General features: G+C 48.2%; 2 protein-coding genes across 15 annotated transcripts in view; both read right to left on the reverse strand.

Annotated features, from left to right (window-relative positions):
• CORO6 (coronin 6) overlaps positions 1-6,865 on the reverse strand; it is a 10,867-nt gene extending 4,002 nt beyond the window's left edge. For 2 of the 7 annotated variants that reach the window (XM_063718084.1, XM_054536605.2), the window contains exons 1-4: positions 3,913-6,865; positions 2,441-2,701; positions 280-409; positions 10-191 (exon numbers count right to left, since the gene is read on the reverse strand). In XM_063718084.1, the coding sequence (XP_063574154.1) occupies positions 10-191; positions 280-409; positions 2,441-2,638 (510 nt within the window). In that variant the 5' untranslated portion in view covers positions 2,639-2,701; positions 3,913-6,865. Of the gene's footprint in view, positions 1-9; positions 192-279; positions 410-867; positions 991-2,440; positions 2,702-3,912 lie in introns of all 7 variants that reach the window. The other 5 variants (XM_054536603.2, XM_054536602.2, XM_054536604.2 and 2 more) reach the window with 5 other exon arrangements.
• A 305-nt stretch (positions 6,866-7,170) lies between these two features.
• SSH2 (slingshot protein phosphatase 2) overlaps positions 7,171-20,727 on the reverse strand; it is a 301,444-nt gene continuing 287,887 nt past the window's right edge. For all 8 annotated transcript variants that reach the window (XM_024234588.3, XM_024234586.3, XM_063718080.1 and 5 more), the window contains 2 exons: positions 17,204-18,038; positions 7,171-14,149 (listed from right to left, as the gene is read on the reverse strand). In XM_024234588.3, coding sequence (XP_024090356.1) covers positions 12,059-14,149; positions 17,204-18,038 — 2,926 coding nt within the window. In that variant the 3' untranslated portion in view covers positions 7,171-12,058. The remainder of the gene's footprint in view (positions 14,150-17,203; positions 18,039-20,727) is intronic.

Genomic DNA, 20,727 nt, shown 5'->3' on the forward strand with positions numbered 1-20,727 from the left:
GGCACTCACCGCCACCACTTGGCCTTTTCTGGGGTCAATGATGCGCAAGGTCTTGTCCTTGCAGGTGGTGGCTAGCAGGCTACCGTTGCTGTTCCAGCACACGCTGTGGATGACGTCTGGGTGCATATCATCCAGGCTCAGCAGCACCTCCCCGGTGCCCACATTCCAGATGATGATCACATTGTCACCACCTGCCCAGAGTGGCCAGGCATGGTCACCTGGGTCCCGCCTTTGCCACCACCCACCCATCTATGGGGGACCCCTCCATAGCCCCCAGACCTGCACTGAGCAGGACATTCCTGGCAGTAGGGTGCCAGGAGAGGATGCCCACACGCTTGGAGTGGCCCTCAAGTGTGATGATAGGTTCCGTAATGTTGCGCATGGGGGTATAGTCTGGAATCTGCCACACCTGGGTAGGAAGAAAAGGCATATGGTGGGTGGAATGAGGAGCCACCCTGTCCCTCCACTCCTTCCCTACCTTTCTTTAACCCTACTGGCTCTCTTGAGTGGTAAAGGTCAAATACAGGGCAAGATGTGGTGGTGCATGCCTAGGCAGAAGCAGCTGGGAGCCAGGAGGGGGCACTGTCAGCTCTCCAGAGACCTCCCATTCACTCCAGCAGGGAGACTTCGGAGCACTGCCCTGCTGCTCTCCAGGCACCAAGTTGGCCATGGCTATAATTAGCCCTAAGCAGTGCATCCTGGGAGGGGGTGGGCATGTAGCTAAAAATAGTCCGGGAGCTGGGCAGGGCAGGGCCCTGGGACCCAGCACCTCCCTTATTACCACCCTTAGCACCTTCCCCAACACAGGTGAGGCAGCCTTCCCTGCTCCCCTGCTCAACTGCCCAGCAGTAGCCACCTGGCTCCTACCATGATGGTGGTGTCGTCTGAGGCACTGGCGATAACGTTGTCATTGTGTGGACACCAGTCAATATCCAGCACAGGGGCAGTGTGCCCAGTGACCAGTGGGTAGTTCTTATCCACTCGCCCTGTCTGAGGGGTTGGAGAAGAAGATGTGGGGCTACTCTCCTGTGTGGTTTTTGGGGGGTGGGTAGCAGATCTGCTTACATCTCGATTCCCTATTACCTATTTTCTCTTTGCAGATCCCTCTCCGTACTTCTAACCCCATCCAGTCCACTTCCTGCACTTTACTGAAGGCAGAGTTGAAATAATTTAATATTAGGGACTCTGACACAGAGAGGTAAGATGGCCTCATCAAGGACACACAACAAGATACTTGTAGAGCTGAGATTTGAACTTTCCAGCCCAGTGCTCTTCCAAAGACACCTACTTGGAGGAGGCTGTTATTCAGCCTGTTCTTCTATTGAAATGTCTGTGGGAATCTTCTGGTGGAAGAGGTCAAGGTGAGGTAATAGTGTAGTGCTGGACAGCCATTTCCTGACCTCCCTTGGCAGATCTCTTCCTTGTGAACCACTTTCACCTTGGAACCACAAGCAGCAAGCAGTCCTGGTGCCTACTATCCCCAAATGGGAGCTGGGGGCCCACCTATTTTTTGGTCTTCACAGGCTGCTTGTGGGGGTTCTGAGACCTCTGCAGGGGCAGACACTGGTCCAAACCAGGCAGCGGGGGAGAGGGTGGCTATGTGGTACTGAAAGAGCAGGCATATTGGGGGAGAAGACAGCTCCAGCTGAAATTTGAGCCCTGGGGCTGTGTCCCAGGATGGTGTCTGCATTGTCTGGGGTGAGTCACTGGCTTTTTCAGGCCTCTTCCTGACCCCACCACCTGTGGAGCCTACCCTAACAAGGTGTAGGGGCCAGAATCCAGGTCAAGGTCATACCTTGGGGGTGGGGGGAGAGTCATCCTTGGGATGTGGATGGTCAAGGGGCTTAAGGTTATGAAGCTAACATGGCAGTCATTGCCTGGTCCCCATCCTGAGGGTAGGGAGGGCTCTGGCCTTATGTGTCATGTCCCCCTTCCTTTCCCTTCCCTTTCTTTCTACTTCACTGCAAGTGTCCTTGGAGGTAACCAGGGACTCTTTGGATAGAGCCTGACCCTGTCCTCAGTTTGCTGCTCTGGGATATGACTTAATCAAATGGTCATCTTGGGCCCGGGAGGAGGTTCTCCACACCCAAAACATGAGGGGATGCGGCATTAGGAGAGGCAGTGATGGAATCTGGCCAGGCTTGGCTGTGCTGTGTCCCAACCATCTCCATCACCCGTCTCCCCTCCTGGTCCCTGCTGGGAATGGGGTGGCGCATGGAGAGGTGGGAGGGCTAGGGAGTGGGAGTAGGCCACCCTGATGTTAGGGTGGGGTGGGGTGGCCTCCCCTCTGGTCCTTGAGGGCTTGGGGAATAGGGAGGAGCCAATTCACACAGATGCTTCTCCTGACTGTGGAATGGAACTAGGTGAGAACAAAGTCTCGGGAGTTCCCAGGGGCCCCAGCTAGTGTCCTCCCACTTGCTTCCTTTCCCTGATCCCTCACCTTGGCCAGAGGCAGGACGATGAAGGCACCCCCGCCTCCAGCCTCCACAATAATGGCCAGGAATTTGGGGTTGACGGCACAGAAGGAGCTGTCCCATGTGACCTTGGACACACGGATGTCCTCGTAGGCCTGGTCGGCCTTTGCTGCCTGCCCAAACACATGGCGGAACTTGCTTTGCCGAACCACACGTCTGCTCATAGCTGCGGGCAGAGAGGTGGGATCTCAGTGCCCAGAAATGCCTTTGGTCCTTAGTCCTGTGAGCTGTGGGAGGGAGGAGGAGTGGAGGGGTGGCTGATGAGAAGGGTTATGTGGTCAGGAGTCACGTATAAATCCATATAGTGTCTGGTTCTAGAAGCAGGGAGCTTTCTTCAAGGTGGTCAAAGTATGGGAAAGTTATTTTGCTGTGTAAAATGCTGTTTAATGTAAGGGGCTAGGATTTGGGGCCTGACTTCTCCATAGAGACCCAGGCTGAGGGGACTGTGGAGCCTAACGGACTGAAAGCTTTCTGGACGTTGGAATGTTTTTGGGAGGAGCCTCAATGCCACACTGCCTGCACCCCCCGCACCCCCGCCCCCACCACCGCCAGCCTTGATGAGCATCTCTTCACGGACGTGGTTGTAGCTCCCAGAGGCACCCTGTCCAGAAGCAGAAGCCTTGACCATTGGATATTGGCTTAAAGCCAGGTATGGGGCTAAGACTGCAGCCACCACAGGATCCCGAACTCGCATCTCTGGAATACTTCAGGCAGATGGGGTTTTGCCTTTTCCTAAAAATTTGCCAAGGGGGAAGTTCCTCCTGTCAGCCAATCTGAGTCCTTTCTGCTACTGTTTTCATCCCATGCCTTGTGGGGGGACGGGTGGCAGCACAGAGTGAGGTGGATCCCTCTTCTCCCACTCCTCTCTGCACTGGCTTCTCCAGGAAGCCCTGATCATGGTCTTCTGGCTTTTGCCTGCCATACGCTTGTCCGGTTTCTCCTCTGGGTCCTCTGCCCTGGTTGGGCCTTCTTCCTAGTGAACTCTTCTAGGGGTGGGGTCCTCAACCCCATCCTCCACCCCTGCCCCCGCCACGGCCAGGCCAGATTTGCAGGGGTGGGGAGGGTGAGGTGCCTTTTCTCCAGCTAGGGCCTCTCTAGAGGACACACTGAGCACTCCCAAAGCCCCAGCCAGTGGCTCCTGCCCCACCCCAGCCCCAGCATCCGTGTGTCCTTCAAGGCGCGTCTGCGGCCCCGAGCCTGAGGCCCGGCCTCCCCGCACCCTTCTCCAGCCTGCTGCCCTGGCACTGCGTTCTTGCGAGACGAGGTGTCTGCGCCCTCCGGGAGCGCTGCCTGCTGTCCGGCCAAATATAGACACCACGTCCTCCCCGCCCGAAACCGAATTTGGCGGCGCGGGGGGAGGGGACGCAGACCTCTGACCCTCAGGGACCCCGCCCGCTCCGCCGGCTGCGGTGGCGGCCGGGTGTGGGGGGCTGGGTACCTGGTCCTGAGCGGGCTGCGGGGCGCTCAAGCTGCGAATCCTCTGCGGAGGGGGCCCGAGTGCGTAGGGGGCCGAGGAAGGCGTCAGGGCGAAGGAGCCGCCTCTCCGGGTGTCTGTAGTATCTGGGACCCGGGTGTCCAGCTCCGCACTCCAGCCGCTGCCTGCGGCTCTCCAGGGCCCGGCGCCGCTGCAGCCCCAGCTGCCGCTGCCATCAACCTAAGGGGGCGGGGCCTAGCATAGGGGCGGGGCCAGAGCCAAAGTTGCCCCGCCCCCCCCAGCGGCGGGAAAGTCGAGCGCCCCCGACTCCCCTCCGAGCTTCCGCTGGCCTCGGAAAACCATCAAAAATAAGTGTGCCGCTGTGTACTGGGTGTGCACGCTCCTTCCCTCCCTCCGTGACTCCCGGGTAGGCTGGGGAGGCTCGGGAGGCTCGGTTTCGCAGACCCAGAGCAGGACGCTTGGAGAGGGAACGGGCGAGGGGGCGTGCGCCCCTAGAGCGGGCCGCCGTGCGAGATCAGGTGCCTCCGCCCGCATTCCAGCCGCAATCGCGCTCCCAATTTAGCTGTCCCGACCGGCCGGGACTGCGGGACTGCAGGTCCAGGCCTCCCTGGGGGAAACAGGCCCTAGAGAATGAGGACCCAGGCTGATCCTGATCTAAGGCAAGCGCGAGGGCACCCGACACAGGGCTGTGAATTTTATTGTTATGAATGGCAACAGCGATCATTTGAGAAACCTAAAATGCTGGCTGTGTGCTAGGCATTTCACCCCATTAGATGGGATTCCATGGAGCAGGGCAGGAAGCAGCTGAAAGACCAAGGAGAGGACCGAGTGTAAAGTGAACCCACCTTGACACTCCCTCCCCTCCCAGATGCAGGGGGAAGAGGCTGGCACAGGTCTCTAGTCACATTTTAGAGGTCAGAGAAGCCAGCTCAGAGGCCACACTCCTGATGATTTCTGGGCCTTGTTTGAATTGGTGCCCGACTGTGTTCCAGGTAAACTTCCCCCGTCTCCCCCAATATTCACAGAACTGAATGTTGACCGAGGTCAAGGAGATTAAAGATAACCTGATCAAAATACAGCCAGTGAAGACCAGCCAGTCCTGTAGCTCCAGTCTACCCAGTGTCTGCACATTGCCTGGATTTCTTCCCTTGGATCACAAGGGCATCTGGGGCCAGTTATTACTTCCCACTTTCCAAGGCACACCTGGAAGTGAGTGAATGGAGCACAGCCTTCCAGAGGGCAGAAACCAGCACTGGGGAGAAAGGGGAGGGAAGGTGGTAGAAACCATGAAGGGCCCCACAAGGCTCCTTTGTTTCTCAGGAAGAGTCCAGGTGGCTTGTAGGGACAGAATCAAATCAAGAGTCAGTGGGTTGTAGGGGAACAGAATAAAAAACTGTTACGAGTGCTCCAGAAATAACTCCTGGCATAGGGGTGCGGGGGCAGGGTATGAGGGTATGTGAGTCATCTCTCTTTTACCTAAAGATTCCAGGCACATGATTAGGAGGAAAATACCTGAGTGACTCAGTTGCTCCTTTACAACAATTACCCATGCTTATGTGCTAGGCACTGGCACTAAGGGCTTTATACGTATTAATTTCATACTCTTAACAATCCTCTAGGCTGGTCGTGGGTGGCTAATGCCTGTAATCCCAGCACTTTGGGAGGCTGAGGCAGGTGGATCACCTGAGGTCAGGAGTTCGAGACCAGCCTGGCCAACATGGCAAAACCCCGTCTAAAAATTTGCCAGGTGTGGTGGTGCACACCTGTAATCCTAGCTACTCAGGAGGCTGAGACATGAGAATTGCTTGAACCTAGGAGGCAGGGGTTGCAGTGAGCTGAGATCATGCCACTGCCCTCCAGCCTGGGTGACAGAGCGAGACTCTGTCTCAAATAAAACACACGCATAAAAAAACAAAAAACAATCCTCTAAGGTGGGTACTGTTGTTATCCCTATTTAACAGTTGAGGAAATGGAGCCACAAAGAGGTTAGGTGGCTTACCCATCACAACCTCAACTGGTAGTTGATGTAGTTATGATTCTTACCCACGTGGTCTGGCATCTGGTCCATGCTTTTCAGCAGCATGCATTTCTGTCTCTCCCTGAAGGACAGTGCCATTTTATTTCACAAGTGCTGAGCTAAAGCATAACTGAGAGTTTATACTGTGTGGCACAAAGGAAAGGATGCCTGGAATGAATTAAAAAACTGGTTCCAGTTCTGGCTCAATCGCCATATTTTTACAGCTCTCTGAATAGGATTGGGTCAGATTCTTTCCAACTCTGCACCACTCCTTAGCAGAGTAGGGATTTTATGTGCTGCCTCCTCTGAAATGGCATCTCCCCTACCCCCACCCTCCTTCTCTTTAAAGAGAACAGGAGACTCCCTTCTAGACGGAAGGGCTTGGGACTAAGAAGCGGGAATCCTTCAATGCATGCTCCCTTCAGTTCCATCATCTAGGAAGGGCAGTGCTTTCTGAGTACAGGGATTCAGATATTTGCTTGGGCCTGGTGTAGCTCAGCCCTGCCCTGTAGCCTTCTTCTGGCTGCCAAGGCCTGGCAGAGCTGTGAGTGGGCAGAGTTAAGGCAGGAAGAACCAATCAGGGAAAGAAGCTACTTGGGCTTGGTGCCTCCCTTTTGAACTGTTAGCTCTGAATGGCAATCCATAGAAGACAGCCATGGATTTCATCTTTTAGGAAGCCATTTTCTGGATGAGGTAGCTGGCAACTTAGCCATGATTTGGTCCATCTGCTTTGGCTAGAAAACCAAGACTGAGCTTATCTAGATTGGTCAGGGATCCCAGGGATCCTTAGAATATTTTGTGAAAGACCTTACCTTCACTGTCATGCACTCCAGCTTTAAAGACCAGCACTGTGCCCCTCCCACTTGATATGGATGATTCAGAATGAAGCAGGCTGACTTTAGTTAAAGGCAGTGGTTTTTTTTTTTTTTTTTGAGGGGAGGGGGAACTTCAGCAAATTTTGTTAGCAATTGGGAACTGGAAACTGAGCTCTCCCTAGATGGTAGCCCTGGCTTGTATGTGATGAATGGCACCACTAAATATCTCATGATGTTCTTGTCCCATTTCTAGACATTTTTCAGTGGGCTGAGGTGTTAATCATTTATTTCTGTGGACTCAGCTCTCTCTTCAGGGTGACATGACTGGTATCAATCATTGAAAACTACTGGTGTTCACTGTGTTTCCTCTTCTGACCCTCCCACCTTCTCCAGCACCTCCCTCCTTTGTTGCATCTGATGAAGTACACATTTCGTCTTCAAAATAAAAATTTATTCAATCTGTAACAAGAACATTGAATCTGCACATTTGCGCACAAGTTCACATTTAAAAACAGTGGAGCACATCTGTAATAAAAAAATCTATGATACAAGTGGAACATCCCAACCACCAGGAGGATTAAGGAAGGAGATGAGACCACTCTATATTCTGCTTCAAATGCCTCAAAAAGGTCCCAGAGATTCCAGGGAGCACCTGCTTTAATAAAACGTGAGCATAAAAGTTTGGGGTGGCTTGGGGCAAAGGTAACAGTCAGAGGAGAGTCTTCTGGACTTGTTTTCCATGTTAGAACAAGTCCTACAAAACAAAGCAGAAAGAAAAAAAAAAAAGAAAAGGCACCTTTAGATATGCCAAGCAAACCAAAATCCAACAAAACATAAAAATCAAACATTTCCCTGTGGGCTTACTGATTCGGAAGCACTTCAGGGCCAGTTACCCAGTTTTTAGTTTGGGTATTAGCTCTGCATGTGTACACAGGATGCTGCCACCAGCACTGCTTTGAGGACACAGATGGCAGCACCAGTCAAATGCCTCTTAAGGGAGCTTCAAGGTGATTAAGGATGATTCCAGTTCAGAAATCCTATCCTAGATCTCTGGGGCACTGAGAAAATGAGGCTGGTTATCTTCTCATAGCAGGAGCCAGGGCCAGTCACCCTCCATTTCCAGGCTGGAAAAGTACAGAAGCACCTTGCAATAGCTCTTCATGACGTCAAGGGACCCCACACCCTGGGAGAAGGGTTAGGAGTGTGCAGCTTCCTGCTTTGGTGGCAGGCCTTTTCCTAATATGGGTGTCAGAGGAGTTGAGGCAGCAAATATGCTTGTGTCTAATACATGCCTTGATCTTTTAGTTTGGAAGGGAAAACAAAGTCCAAGATGCTTTTAAGTTGGATTGATGCTGAAACAGCTAAAATTTCATCTTATCCACCATCAAAAAGCAAAACAAAATTAAACAAAATGACACTAGCCATTCACCATTACAACCATCACTATAAGACACACCACCACTGAGGAAATGACAACTATTTCCATAGAGAGTGCTGGATGGGAGGACAGGACACAGACGGAAGTCCGCTTCAGGGTATACCCACTTATTCACAAGGGCTGTCCATGTTGGCCCTGCTCTGCATGAGGACTCACAGGACAGCTAGGGCACTGATGCCTGCAGGACTGCGTGGCCGACAAGATGATGCACATTTTAATATTCAAAATGTAAACAAAGTATCCACAAATAGTCCAAAAAAGCCAAAGAATGGCTTTATTTAAAAATTTTTAAATGCCCTTAAAAGTGACTTTTTGCATAATGCTTTCTTAAAAAAAGAACTCTCACAAAAACATTTTTACCAAACATGCCTAGATCACTTCAGAACTGAAATCCTCAGATGAAACAGGTGAACACTTCTGTGACCTGCTACATCTCAGAAGCTTCTCATAGGAAGCTTTGGGTTTACCCAACAGCATCTGTCTGGGGCCTGTGAGCAAGGTACCTCAGAGCCTGGGGCATTGAGATCTTCAGGCTGTCCTTGGAGCTCTGGGTAGTTTGCAAAATGAGAAAGAGGAACTATCAGTAGGGATAAAGACACAGAACCAGGAAATCCATAACCCTGTCTCAAGCCTCCTCAGAACCAGGAAAATACTAAAGATCCTGAAGAGACAAGATGATAGGAATGATCCCAAACATTTAGAATCTGAAAGGCAACTAAAATGAGGAGAGATGAATATTATGGTACTATAGTACGACATGTCTACTACAGTATCCATTACTCCTGGGTGTCTCCAAAAATCAAGAAAGGGTTGGGGCTTCCCTTTCTACTGACCAGGTTCAGCTCAAGTTCTGTATGCTCCTCGGGCTTCTACCCCATACACCAAAACAGCAACTGTTTTTATGTATGTACATATGTGTACACATGCACATACACTCCTCCAAAATAAGTGACAGTCTATGGTGGTTTAAAAAGAGAGAGAGAGAGAGAGAGAGGCAGGCAGGCACTGGGCAAGAGTCAAAGTTTTTCCTATTCATCTTTGCCAGTCTATCAAATCTACTGTTTCAGGTCAGGTCATGAACAAAAGAAAAGGGAAAGATGTCACTGGAGATTATAAAAGAGTCTGAAGAGAAGACAGTCTGGAAAGTCCTTGACAGTTCACTGTGCACCTCCCCTGGACACTGCTCAGCTATGTAAATAACCCAGGAACACCCAATTCTGGGAGTTTGAAAAGGCTGGCACAAACTCCCTGGCATGGTTGAATGACAGATACTCTGTAGAAGATGTTTATTTAGGCAGGTAAATTAAATGATAAAAAAATGTAATTATAAAAAGGCAGAAAGACTTTGCTCTTGAAAATTTTTTTCCCCACAGCATTAGTGGGTTTTGTCCCATCTTTGTTGTTATTTAATGCAGTGAGTGAACATTAAACACAGTGGAGAGGAGAAGAGGGAACAGTCCAAAACTTTGGTCCTGCTTGTACCTCTTAGTGTGTGGGATGTCATCATCGTAAGGGGTTACCACGAGTGGATGCCACTCTCTTAACTTCCAGGCAAATCCTCTCCCCACCCTGCCACAAATTTCCTGCCCTTCCCCATCATATTGGTGGTGGAACTGCTTCAAGAAGGCAGGGTATTCTACATGGAAGAGCTCTGGAAATCCATAACCCTGTCTCAAGCCTCCTCACAGTGGTTCATACCACCTAACAAAACACTTTACAACACACAAATATCCAGGAATCACAAAACTGTGTGGATGATATACTTGAACATTCAAGGAAACTACTGAGCAACAGCACAGGGTACACATAATCACTACACCATAGAGACACTTTTAGCAAGTGGTTTCTGTCCAACCTGCCTCCTGGCAGGGATGTCAGACCCAGCCTCGGCTTCCACACAACTTCACAGCTCCTCTTAAGCTCCAGTGGCCCCAGTCTACCTTTTCTGCATCTTTTGGGTCACCCTGCCATCTGCCCCCACCAAACTCTGGCCTCTGACATCACGCTGACAGTCTGTGCATTTGTATTTTCCTCAGTGCTGTGATGAGCCAAAAACCTGTCTCCAGTCTATACTCAGTCAATCCTCAGTAACGTGGACATCAATGAAAGCAAATCTGCAAGCCTCTTCAGTTTTAATGAGCTGCAGAGGTGTTTCATGCTAGACTAAATCTGTTTTCTGTAAGAAGCTACAAGAGGCTTGTTTATGGTAGGCGCTGCTGCATTAAGGATCTCCCCAACAGTAGCAAAACGACAGCATCCTAAATGGAGTCACTGTGGGCACTTGCCCCTGGCTGAGGCCTCCCCTGGGGCCTGCAGCCTCTACGAGGAGCTCCCACTCTGGGCAACTCACATATACTTCCTGGCTGTGGTTGAGATACTGGCAAACAATGTTCTGGGATTTCAGCCTCACAGAGAAATCAGCTTTTAGTCACGCTGTGACCTAATGGGAGCCTTTAGGGGTGTCTCTGAGGAAGAAGTTACTAATGCATAATTTGGCAGGAGCTGGTGATTGGAAGTCTCCATTTATACAACTACAGCCACCATCAACATATTGTACAGATTCCTATCAACACCCAACACTTTCATTTCTGGTGTCTGTGTGTTTTCCAGTTGCAACTCTACTCCTTCTTGAAAAGAATAAATCAAAAATACCCTACAACATGAACAACAAGACACTGTAAGACAGTGACAATATTATGTACATAAATACTGTGTACAAACTTTAGAGAAATGACAAAACTTCCAGGAAAAGGAAAAAAAGTGTTAACAGTGATAATACCGAAAATAAAACGTTGCATTCAATGGATGTTAAACATATGTAACAATTCAAATATAATCTATGAAATTTAAAAAAATAGGCAGCATGAGGACAACAGCATGGGGAAGGAAAATAAACTGGAAGAAAATATGGCCATTAAACTCAGAAGGCCCAAAGAATTATTCAAGTAATGGAAGGGTTAAAACCCTACATACGTATTCATTTTACAAGAACACACTGACTTTCGATTGCTGCTTTTCAAACATGTCACTGTTGTTTTCAGTTGGGAGGACACTGCAGAGCACATTTTTCTGGCAGGGAGAGCCAAGATGCCCATCTGTGTGGATCCCACCAACCCAGCAGTTTCTAGGCAGCAGCCTCTCCACCCCCAACTTTATGTCTTCCTCGTCTTATCATGCTTTCCTCTACAGAAGACCACTTGGATTTCATTTGGGGTCCTGTTTTAATTTCAAAAATAATTTTCTTGGGAAAAAAACTATATGATAAATTTGCAGAGCCGGCCATTATCATGCCTTACTGTAACGATACACTCTGGAATACCGGAAGACCCTCTTTTAAAGCAAAGTGGAACCTGCCTCCTTCAGGAACTCTAAAGGGCTGTGGCTGGATGAAGGCTGAGAGCCCTCTGACTTCTGGCTGCCCTTTAGCCCATTCAATGCCTCAGGTCTGGAAACCAAACTATCATCACAAAGGCAGGGGAACATTTCCAATCCCCAGCTTTATCTCCACCCCTCCGAATCTGCTTCCTTCCCTCAATCAAGAAACCTGCCTTTTCTCAGACGGTAAAATGAGAAGCAGGTGGCAGCTGACTGAAAAACAGCAATTTGCCTTTGATAAAGGTGTTCTCTGAAAATGACTTTTTTGAGGTTTGATTTTTTTAAATAAAAAATGATACACGGTCTTGCCATCCAGATCAATCTCTCTTTCCCCTTACATATACACACACATACACACTGAAAAACCCAAACCCTGCATGCGCCAGAAACAGTAAAATGACCAAAATATTATAAAATTAACCAATAAAGTGCATGTTCCTTACATATTACACCTGCCCCTTTTATAAACATTTCTTCTAGAAAGTCACATGTGTAGGCTCAGAATCACATGGTATTATAGAAGGGGTTGGTTGTCCGTTTTTTGTCATTTGCCTTTTTCAGTCTCCTAAGGGGGTGAGTTCTGCCGTGTTGCTGACGGGGTGCCACGGCTAGCCCTGGAGCTGGGTATGCACACTGCAGTCCCTGGGTCTGTAGCACGGGAAGGCCTCCTTCAGAACTAGTCAATTCAGGTCCTGCCCTGGGGAGCAAACACTGCTGACTAGAACCAAATTCTTTGGCATACTGCACAAGGAGCCTCTCCACTGGCTTGCTCTGCACAATACACTCTGTTGTTGTGAGCTGTTCTACAAAATACTTGGTGGGTTCTGGGTTGTGGGGGGCACCTGGGTTTTCTAGGGACTCTTGGTCCTCCATCGCGTGCATGCCTGAGTCTGTTCTGAGGAAAGGCTTAAGCAGTTTGAGATGAGGGGATTCACAGGAGGCAGGCTCCCTCTCTGGTAAGCAGTCTTTACAGAGGTCCAAGTAACCTAATTTGGCGAGAGAAGCTGAGCGCCTCATTTGGGATGGTTTGGTGAGCCCTGCCTGGAAAACCACTCGAGACTCGATTTCCTTAGCACGCTCCTTCACCACACCAGGGCTGTGGCTGAGACTCTTTATGTTTTCACTACTAGAGCTATGTGGGAGTCGACAGGCTACAGGCAATGGGTCCATTTTCTCCTGTAACTCCCCAGTGTTGTCACCAAGTTTGCTAATTAAACTTAGGTCTGCGCTACTTAGCTGGGAGTCCTTATATGGCACCTCACTGCCACTGGAGAGAGGGCTCTCCTGACTTTCTTCCCAGCTAACCTGTTCTGCGGAGGGCTCATCTGTGGTGCTGCTCTGCTCTGTGAAGCCCTCCAGGTGAACCATAGTCTGGGGATGCAGGTAATCCAAACTGGCAGACAGTAAATGGGTTGTATGACTGACAAAAGGTGCTGCTGTCTCCAGGGCTGTGGACAGGCTGCTGCCTCTGTCTTCAGGGCTACTCAGGATGGAGGTCGGATGGTCAGTGGGCCTGTTGCGCTCAGGGGAGGAAGAATGAGGCAGAGGTAACACTTGGGGGTGCAGAGAAACCTGGTTGGGGTCCAGAGTCCTGTTTAGATTTTCATCCAGTGTGCAGAGCACAGTGACAGATTTTTCCATGTTCACTTTCCTCAGCCCTTGCTCTCCGCTCTTCTCACCGGTGGCTATTTCACTCCCTGGCCCAGTGTGGTTGGGCGATGTAACTATGTGGGTATACTCAATGATTTCTACCCTCTTGGGAAGGGGAAGAGGGACTGCCTGTGTTTCAGACTCCTGGTATGGAATCACAGTCCTCAGATCCTTCAGGACTCCTTCCTGCTGTGTTCCAGTATCTGACCCTGGGCCCTCCTGAGGAGCTGGCAAGTGGTCAAACTCCAGCACCTTGGGAGCTGGAACAGTGGCATTCTGCTCAGAATGGGACAGTGAGCCAGCCTCAGACCCACTGTATTTCCCTTTGCCTTTGCTCATTTCTGGTTCCTTGAGGATAAATGAATGTTCAGGGGGGGCTTCATCACTTTTCCCTTTTGGTGCTAGGTCTGCCACAGAAGAATCATTCTTTGAATTCTTACGAGTGGACAATGAGGTACATGTTGGGGCAGCACCATGATGCTCTTGCTCCTGCCGTAAGCGCTCTTCGAACTCCAAGGTGGCTCGCCTCACAGACCCAGGGTACCACTTGGCACCTGGGTGCATCCCTGAGCCCTGGAGCTCTTGTTCCCCCTCAGCTGGTTCCCCTTCTTCCAAGTCTGCTATAGATGAGTGTGTGGTTAGGCAGCCTTCTGGGTTGCACATCCCTGAGTCTTTGGCTAGTTCAGGCTGGGCTGTGCAGGAGCCCTCGTCTTGCTCCTTATGTCCAGGTTTGTTCTCTGGGGTCTGGGCCCTCTCAAGGAGTAGCTCATGGATGCTGTTCTTCTTTGGTGTATGGCATGGGTTGGGTAAGATGTCTCCTTTCAGTTGAATCTGCCCAACTCCTTGACTGATGGACTCAATTTCAGTGACAATTTCTTTGACTGAAATTGCATTTTCCGAGTGAGACTGCATGAAGATGTCTGGGCTGACCAGTTCTGAAATTGCCTAAGAAGAGAAGGTAGTGAGAAGATTATGGAAAACTGTAGTCTAATTGAAAATGCTGGATTTTCTGCTTATTAATCCTCTGATCCAGGACAACCTATCTGACTATGAGAATACAAATCATGGAGTGCCTGGGACCATACTCTGCCCATCTGTTTTGTCAGACTACAAGAAAAAAACTGGATTCATCAAGGCTAGACATAACATTTGTTATAGGTTATGTTACTCTCTACTAAACTTTCTGTTCTGTTTACTCAAGCAGAATTCCAATCCAATACTTTGCTCCCAAATGAACAGCAAATATTTTTGGAGGCTCCTATAATCTATATTTTCCTAAGACTATGAGCCTCCAGGATACAGGCCATATTGTAGTAAATGAAACCTTTCCCCCATGGCCTATCAACTTCTAGTTTGATCCTAACCTATCTGAGGGAAAGAGTTCCATTTAAGGGCTAAGATAGGTCCTTAGATATGTCCCAGTGATAGAGCAAGATGGATGAGGCTATCACCTGATGTCTGATTTGGAGACTCACTGCTCTCTTCACTCCTCTGTCTTGCTAGCTTTCACCCACATCCTCTCACTGCTTCCCCTAGCAGCAACATCCCAGTACCTACAAGCAGGGAGAATGCACTGTCTGATTACACAATCTCTAAGTTTTGCATGGTTCCTTCTGGGAAAGGTTTACTTGGCTTACACAGCCACATGCATTAGCAAACTTAGAAACCGTAACTCTCTAATATTTTACTATTTTACCAGCTATAAATTCCCAGGTGGATTTAGAGCAAGGCCAAAGAATACTGACCAATGCAAAATCATGTCCTACTGTAAAAAAAAAAAAACAAAAGAATCTCAAAATCTGGGAATAGCCCTTGGACACCTCTTAAAGTAGTATCATTATGAGTATCAATCTAGTTAACATTTTTATAAGCCTTCAAAGTATATTTCCCTGGAACTGTTCTGGTCTTTCTCCCTCAAAAGAGGGTCAGAGTTAGTACACTCTAACAAGGTCAGTGATGCCTTTGGGGGAAATGCGCCACGACATCAGGCAGAGGCAAACTTGCCACGAATGGGAGAGAAGCCACAGTGGGCCCAGTATGTGCATGGGCCATGGAGGGAGGGCTCATATGACCAGGGACTTTGCAGAAAGGCTATTTCTGTCAGTGCTGCTACAGTCACCGGTCCAAAGGAGAGCACAAGCATCCTGCCTTCTCAGTAGAAAGGAAACAGAGGCACAGCTTTGCGTGTGGTGAAAAGACAGAAGCAAAGGCAAGAATCACAGTGGGGTAGTTAAGGAGAGAGAACAAATCGTTAATGGACAAAGTGGTAAATATAAGCAGACAGACATCAGGAGATGCAAAGAATCTATGACTAGCTCCACTAATCATGAAGTGAAGTTTGGTATGTTAGAGTAAATCTGTCACAGTTTATTCCCCAACTACTGTATTGTATTGATTTAAGACACTGCTGTATATAAGATGTCAGAAGTGTCAAAATATGAGTAAGTGTGAGTCTTAGAATTGATGCGATATAGTGATTTTTTTCCTGGTTTGAGATGGCTTGTAAGAGCTCCTATGCCACAAAGAAGAATCTTAGGATTCTGTCTGCTGGCAAATTCATTTCCTTTTGATTATTATTATTATTATTATTATTATTTTTTGAGATGGAGTCTCACTCTGTTGCCAGGCTGGAGTGCTCTGGCATGATCTCAGCTCACTGCAATCTCCACCTCCCAGGTTCAAGCGATTCTCCTGCCTCAGCCTCCCAAGTAGCTGGGACTACAGGTGCGTGCCACCACACCCAGCTAATTTTTGTATTTTTAGTAGAGATGGGGTTTCACCATGTTGGCCAGGATGGTCTTGATCTCTTGACCTCGTGATCTGCCTGCCTCAGCCTCCCAAAGTGCTGGGATTACAGGCGTGAGCCACTGCACCTGGCCTTCCCCTTGATTCTTGAGTACCACAGCATTGGAGATGAAGAAGTCAGGTACATTATTATTATGATATTGTTTGAGACAGTCACACTCTGTCATCCAAGCTGGAGTGCAATGGCACGACCTTGGCTCACTGCAACCTCTGTCTCCTGGGTTCAAGTGATTCTCCTGCCTCAGCCTCCTGAGTAGCTGGGATTATAGGCATGCGTCACCACACCCCAGCTAATTTTTGTATTTTTAGTAGAGACAGGGTTTCACCATGTTGGTCAGTCTGGTCTCAAACTCCTGACGTCGTGATCCGCCCGCCTCGGCCTCCCAAAGCGCTGGGATTACAGGTGTGAGCCACAGTGCCCGGACAGCACATTATTAATAGCAGGAACTCAGCATGGGAAGCAGTTGCTACTCTAACAACTATTCACACATGTCTAGTCTTTGACTTTTCTGAGACAATAAGAATTTCCCAAACAAATCTATCTTCTCAGAGACATAGCTCTCACTCAGGCAGCATCTGAGTCCCTGGCATTTTTTTGGTAAGATCTGATATTAACTGCATATCTTTGGACTTCTTTTTTTTTTTTTTTTTTGAGACGGAGTCTTGTTCTTTCGCCCAGGCTGGAGTGCAGTGGCGCAATCTTGGCTCACTGCAAGCTCCACCTCCTGGGTTCACACAATTCTCCTGCCTCAGCCTCCCAAGTAGCTGGGACTACAGGTGCCTGCCACCACGCCCGGCTAATTTTTTGTATTTTTTAGTAAAGACAGGGTTTTACTGTCTTAGCCAGGATGGTCTCGATCTCCTGACCTTGTGATCCACCCGCCTTGGCCTCCCAAAGTGCTGGGATTACAGGTGTGAGCCACCGCGCCTGGCCATCTTTGGACTTCTCGTTGTTCAGCCAGGACACTTGTTTTTGGCTCACTCCTTCCTCTGTCATCCCCTCTTAGAAGTGCTTCCAATGACACCAGAAAGGTAAAGTCCCAAAAGGCAAATTATTTAAAAAATATTTAAACCCTAAGTTTTCAAGGAAAACCTCAGCCAGACTCTCCATCAAAAACAAACATAACAGAATCCCAAATACTTTACCTTTGAAGAGAACTTCATTAGGTGGAAAACTATAAAGACAGTTTTTACCTTTGACTGTTCCTCATCCATTGAAGATTCTTCTGATGCATGGGGAGTATTACTCAAAGAGCTGCTTCTCTGGTCATCAGCTGTCACTTTGGAAGGGGCTACTTCTACCACTGACAGTCGACAGTTCTCACTCCTTCCTCCACCCAGTTCCTCCATTCTTGAATGGGAAAAAGATCGTGACCGGGTTTCTTGGGAGAGCTCCACAAACTTCTCTAGGGCACTAAAAAAGTCAATGCGATCTGTACTGAAATCTGAGATTTCAGTCTGGCAACTGGGTTGGGGGCTTGGTGACTCAGGATCAGGGGACATGGGAAGGTCTTTCAGTGGAGATGTCAATTCTTCCATAGGCAGTAGGTGGACATTCATGTCTGCTTTCAGTGCATCTGTCTCCAAATCTTCCACTGTTAAGTCTGGAAACTTGTTGGCCATTTCTGGGACATGTCCAGGCTGAATTAAGGCTTTGGATGCATGGCAGTTGTCAAGAGGAAATTTTGATTCATTCAGACAACACCCTGATGAGCATCCATTGATGTCATTTAAGTTTAATTCATCCTCAATCTGTCCAGCATGAAATTCCCTAGAAGTAAACTCCAAGCAGATCATTCTTTCTTTGGTACACAGGCCTTTCTGATTTGCATCTTGTGGGACCATATGTTCCACAAAGACAGGAGGTATGGGTGGGTGACTCTCCACGGTCTTCACCTCAGCAATCTGGTCTGCTGAGGTGGTGATCTCCTTCTTGTTGAGTTCTAGCCCAGGTTTGCAGATGGGTTCATGGTGATCTGAGAGGTCACTATCTGAATGAGATCTCCATAGTTTGTTATGCCGCTGTTTGCTGTGGAGGACATAACACAGGAAATATCTTAATCTGGTTTGTAAAGATAATCAACACCCTCCCAGGAAAACACTCCCAGATAAATCTTAACTTGCACAAATGCTTTGTTATTGCTCAATGGAACTAGGCAATAAACGTTTGAAAAGACACTCAATTTAATAGCAAAAAACAAAGCAAAACAATAACAAATGAGTGTGAGTTTTTTTTACCTATCAGTCTGACAGGAATTAAAATGGTTGGTAACAGCCAGTGTTGATGACGGTATGGCTAAACAAGCCCTCTCATACACTGGTAGGAGGAGTGTGAATTCAGAATTTTTGTTTTTTGTTTTTTTCAGACAGTCTCACTTTGTTGCCTAGGCTGCAGTGCAGTGGCATAATTTCAGCTCACTGCAACCTCTGCCTCCCAGGTTCAAGCAATTCTCCCACCTCAGCCTCCCAAGTAGCTGGGATTACAGGAACACACCACCACGCCTGGCTAATTTTTGTATTTTTAGTAGAGACGGGGTTTCGCCACGTTGACCAGGCTGGTCTTGAACTTCTGACCTCGAGTGATCTGCCCACATTGGTCCCCCACCACACCCAGCTGAACTGTAGATTTTAAAGACTGAAATCTGGCGATAGCTCTCCAAATTTAACCCTTTAACCAACAATTCTTCCTTAATAAATTTTTCTTGGAGGAATACTACTACAAGTGCACACAGATATCCATATGGCCAGGTGAGGTGGCTCACGCCTATAATCTCAGCACTTTATGGGAGGCCGAGGCGGGCGGATCGCTTGAGCCCAGAAGTTTGAGACCAGCTTGGGCAACATGGTAAAACTCCATCTCTACAAAAATATAAAAAATTATTCAGGTGTGGTGGCATATGACTGTAGTCTTAGCTACTCAGGGGGCTGAGGTGGGAGGACTGCTTGAGCCCAGGAGGGTGAGGATGCAGTGAGCTGAGATTGCGCCACTGCACCCAGCCTCAGTGACTGAGTGATACCTTGTCTCAAAAATAAAAATAAAAAATAAAGATAAAGAAAGATATATAAAGATATTTACTGGCCGGCTGCCGTGGTTCACACCTGTAATCCCAGTACTTTGGGAGGCTAAGGCGGGCGGATCGCTTGAGGTCACGAGTTCAAGACCAGCCTGGCCAACATGGTGAAACCCTGTCTCTACTAAAAATACAAAAATTAGCTGGGCGTGGTAGCGGGCACCTGTAATCCCAGCTACTCGGGAGGCTGAGACAGGAGAACTCCTTGAACCCGGGAGGCAGAGGTTGCAGTGGGCCGAGACTGCACCAATGCTCTCCAGCCTGGGTGACACAGCAAGACTCCATCTCAAATAAACAAACAAATAAACAAAAAAAGATATTTACTATGACACTATTTGCGATACTAAAAGATGAGACATCAAACAACAACAAAAAAAGGATTTACATTATAATCCATACAACTATATGCTGTGAAGCTGTTAAAAGCTGTCAGGTCTACAGAAATATTCTGTGATAAGAAAAAAAAATCAAAACAAAAAGGAAAAAAAAAACCTGTCAGGTATTTTAGTGGAATGATATACAAGGTATACTATTCAGTAAAAAGAAACCTCAAACACATTTGAAATTAGTGTCTATGTTAGAATAATATAGGAAAAAATCTGGAGGAACATCACCAAACTGATAATAGTGATTCTTTCAAGAAAGGTAGAAATACTTGTGGGGAAGGCTTTTACTTTCTATATTTTACACACACACACACACACACACACACACACTGCCACCCAGGCTGGAGTGCAGTGAAACGATCAGAGCTCACTGCAGCCTCAAGCTCCTGGGCTCAGGTGATTCTCCTGCCTCAGCCTCCTTAGTAGTAGCTGGGACTACAGGTGTTTGCCATCATGCCTGGCTGATTTTTTAATTTTTTTTGTGTGGAGATGGGGGTCTCACTATGTTGCCCAGGCTGGTCTTGAACTCCTGGGTTCAAGTGATCCTCCTGCCTTGGCCTCAGGGATTATTGGAGTGAGCCACCAAGCCTGGCCTCTATATTTTTACAATTTTTGAATTTAAAAAATGGGCATGTTTAACAATTATAATCAGAAAAAACCCCAATAAAATCAAAACATACAAGTAATACAAAGGGAATACTCTGTTGGAACCTATTACCAAGTCCTCATAACTGGGATGAAGAGCTGATGTAGGATTAATGACTGACATGGGGGCGTGAGGAGCATGGTAAGCATTCTGGAATTAGAAAGCAAAGGAAGGGCCAGTAAATTTGGAGAGAAAGCTTAGTAACAGAATGAAGGGAACAGCATAAAGGATAGGCTCTCTCAGAAGAATCTCTGGGTAAAAATCATTAAGCTAAGGAGACACGTGGAAAAGCAGGTGGGCCAAAGGAAGACTCCCCTCCACCACCATTTTATGAAAGAGGTCTGAGGTAGGGAGGAGATTTCATTTCAAACCACACACTCTTAAACAGTTCCCAAAACCCCAGCCAAAAAGAGAAAGGTGGCCCTGTTGTTGGTCAGGTTCATCTGCCCAGGAAACAGGTCACTAAGTATGGTCCTTGGGGGTGTGGTCTCCATGACTTACAAGCTGATGAAGAGTTACCAAACCGCAGGGTGGAATGGGAAACTCAGCCCAAAACAACTTGCCCTGGGCTCCGGGCCACGCCTGGGCTCTGCCGAGTCATGCTCAGGCGCCTGC

Source organism: Pongo abelii, chromosome 19 (assembly GCF_028885655.2).
Source record: "Pongo abelii isolate AG06213 chromosome 19, NHGRI_mPonAbe1-v2.0_pri, whole genome shotgun sequence".
Classification (NCBI taxonomy): Eukaryota; Metazoa; Chordata; class Mammalia; order Primates; family Hominidae; genus Pongo; species Pongo abelii.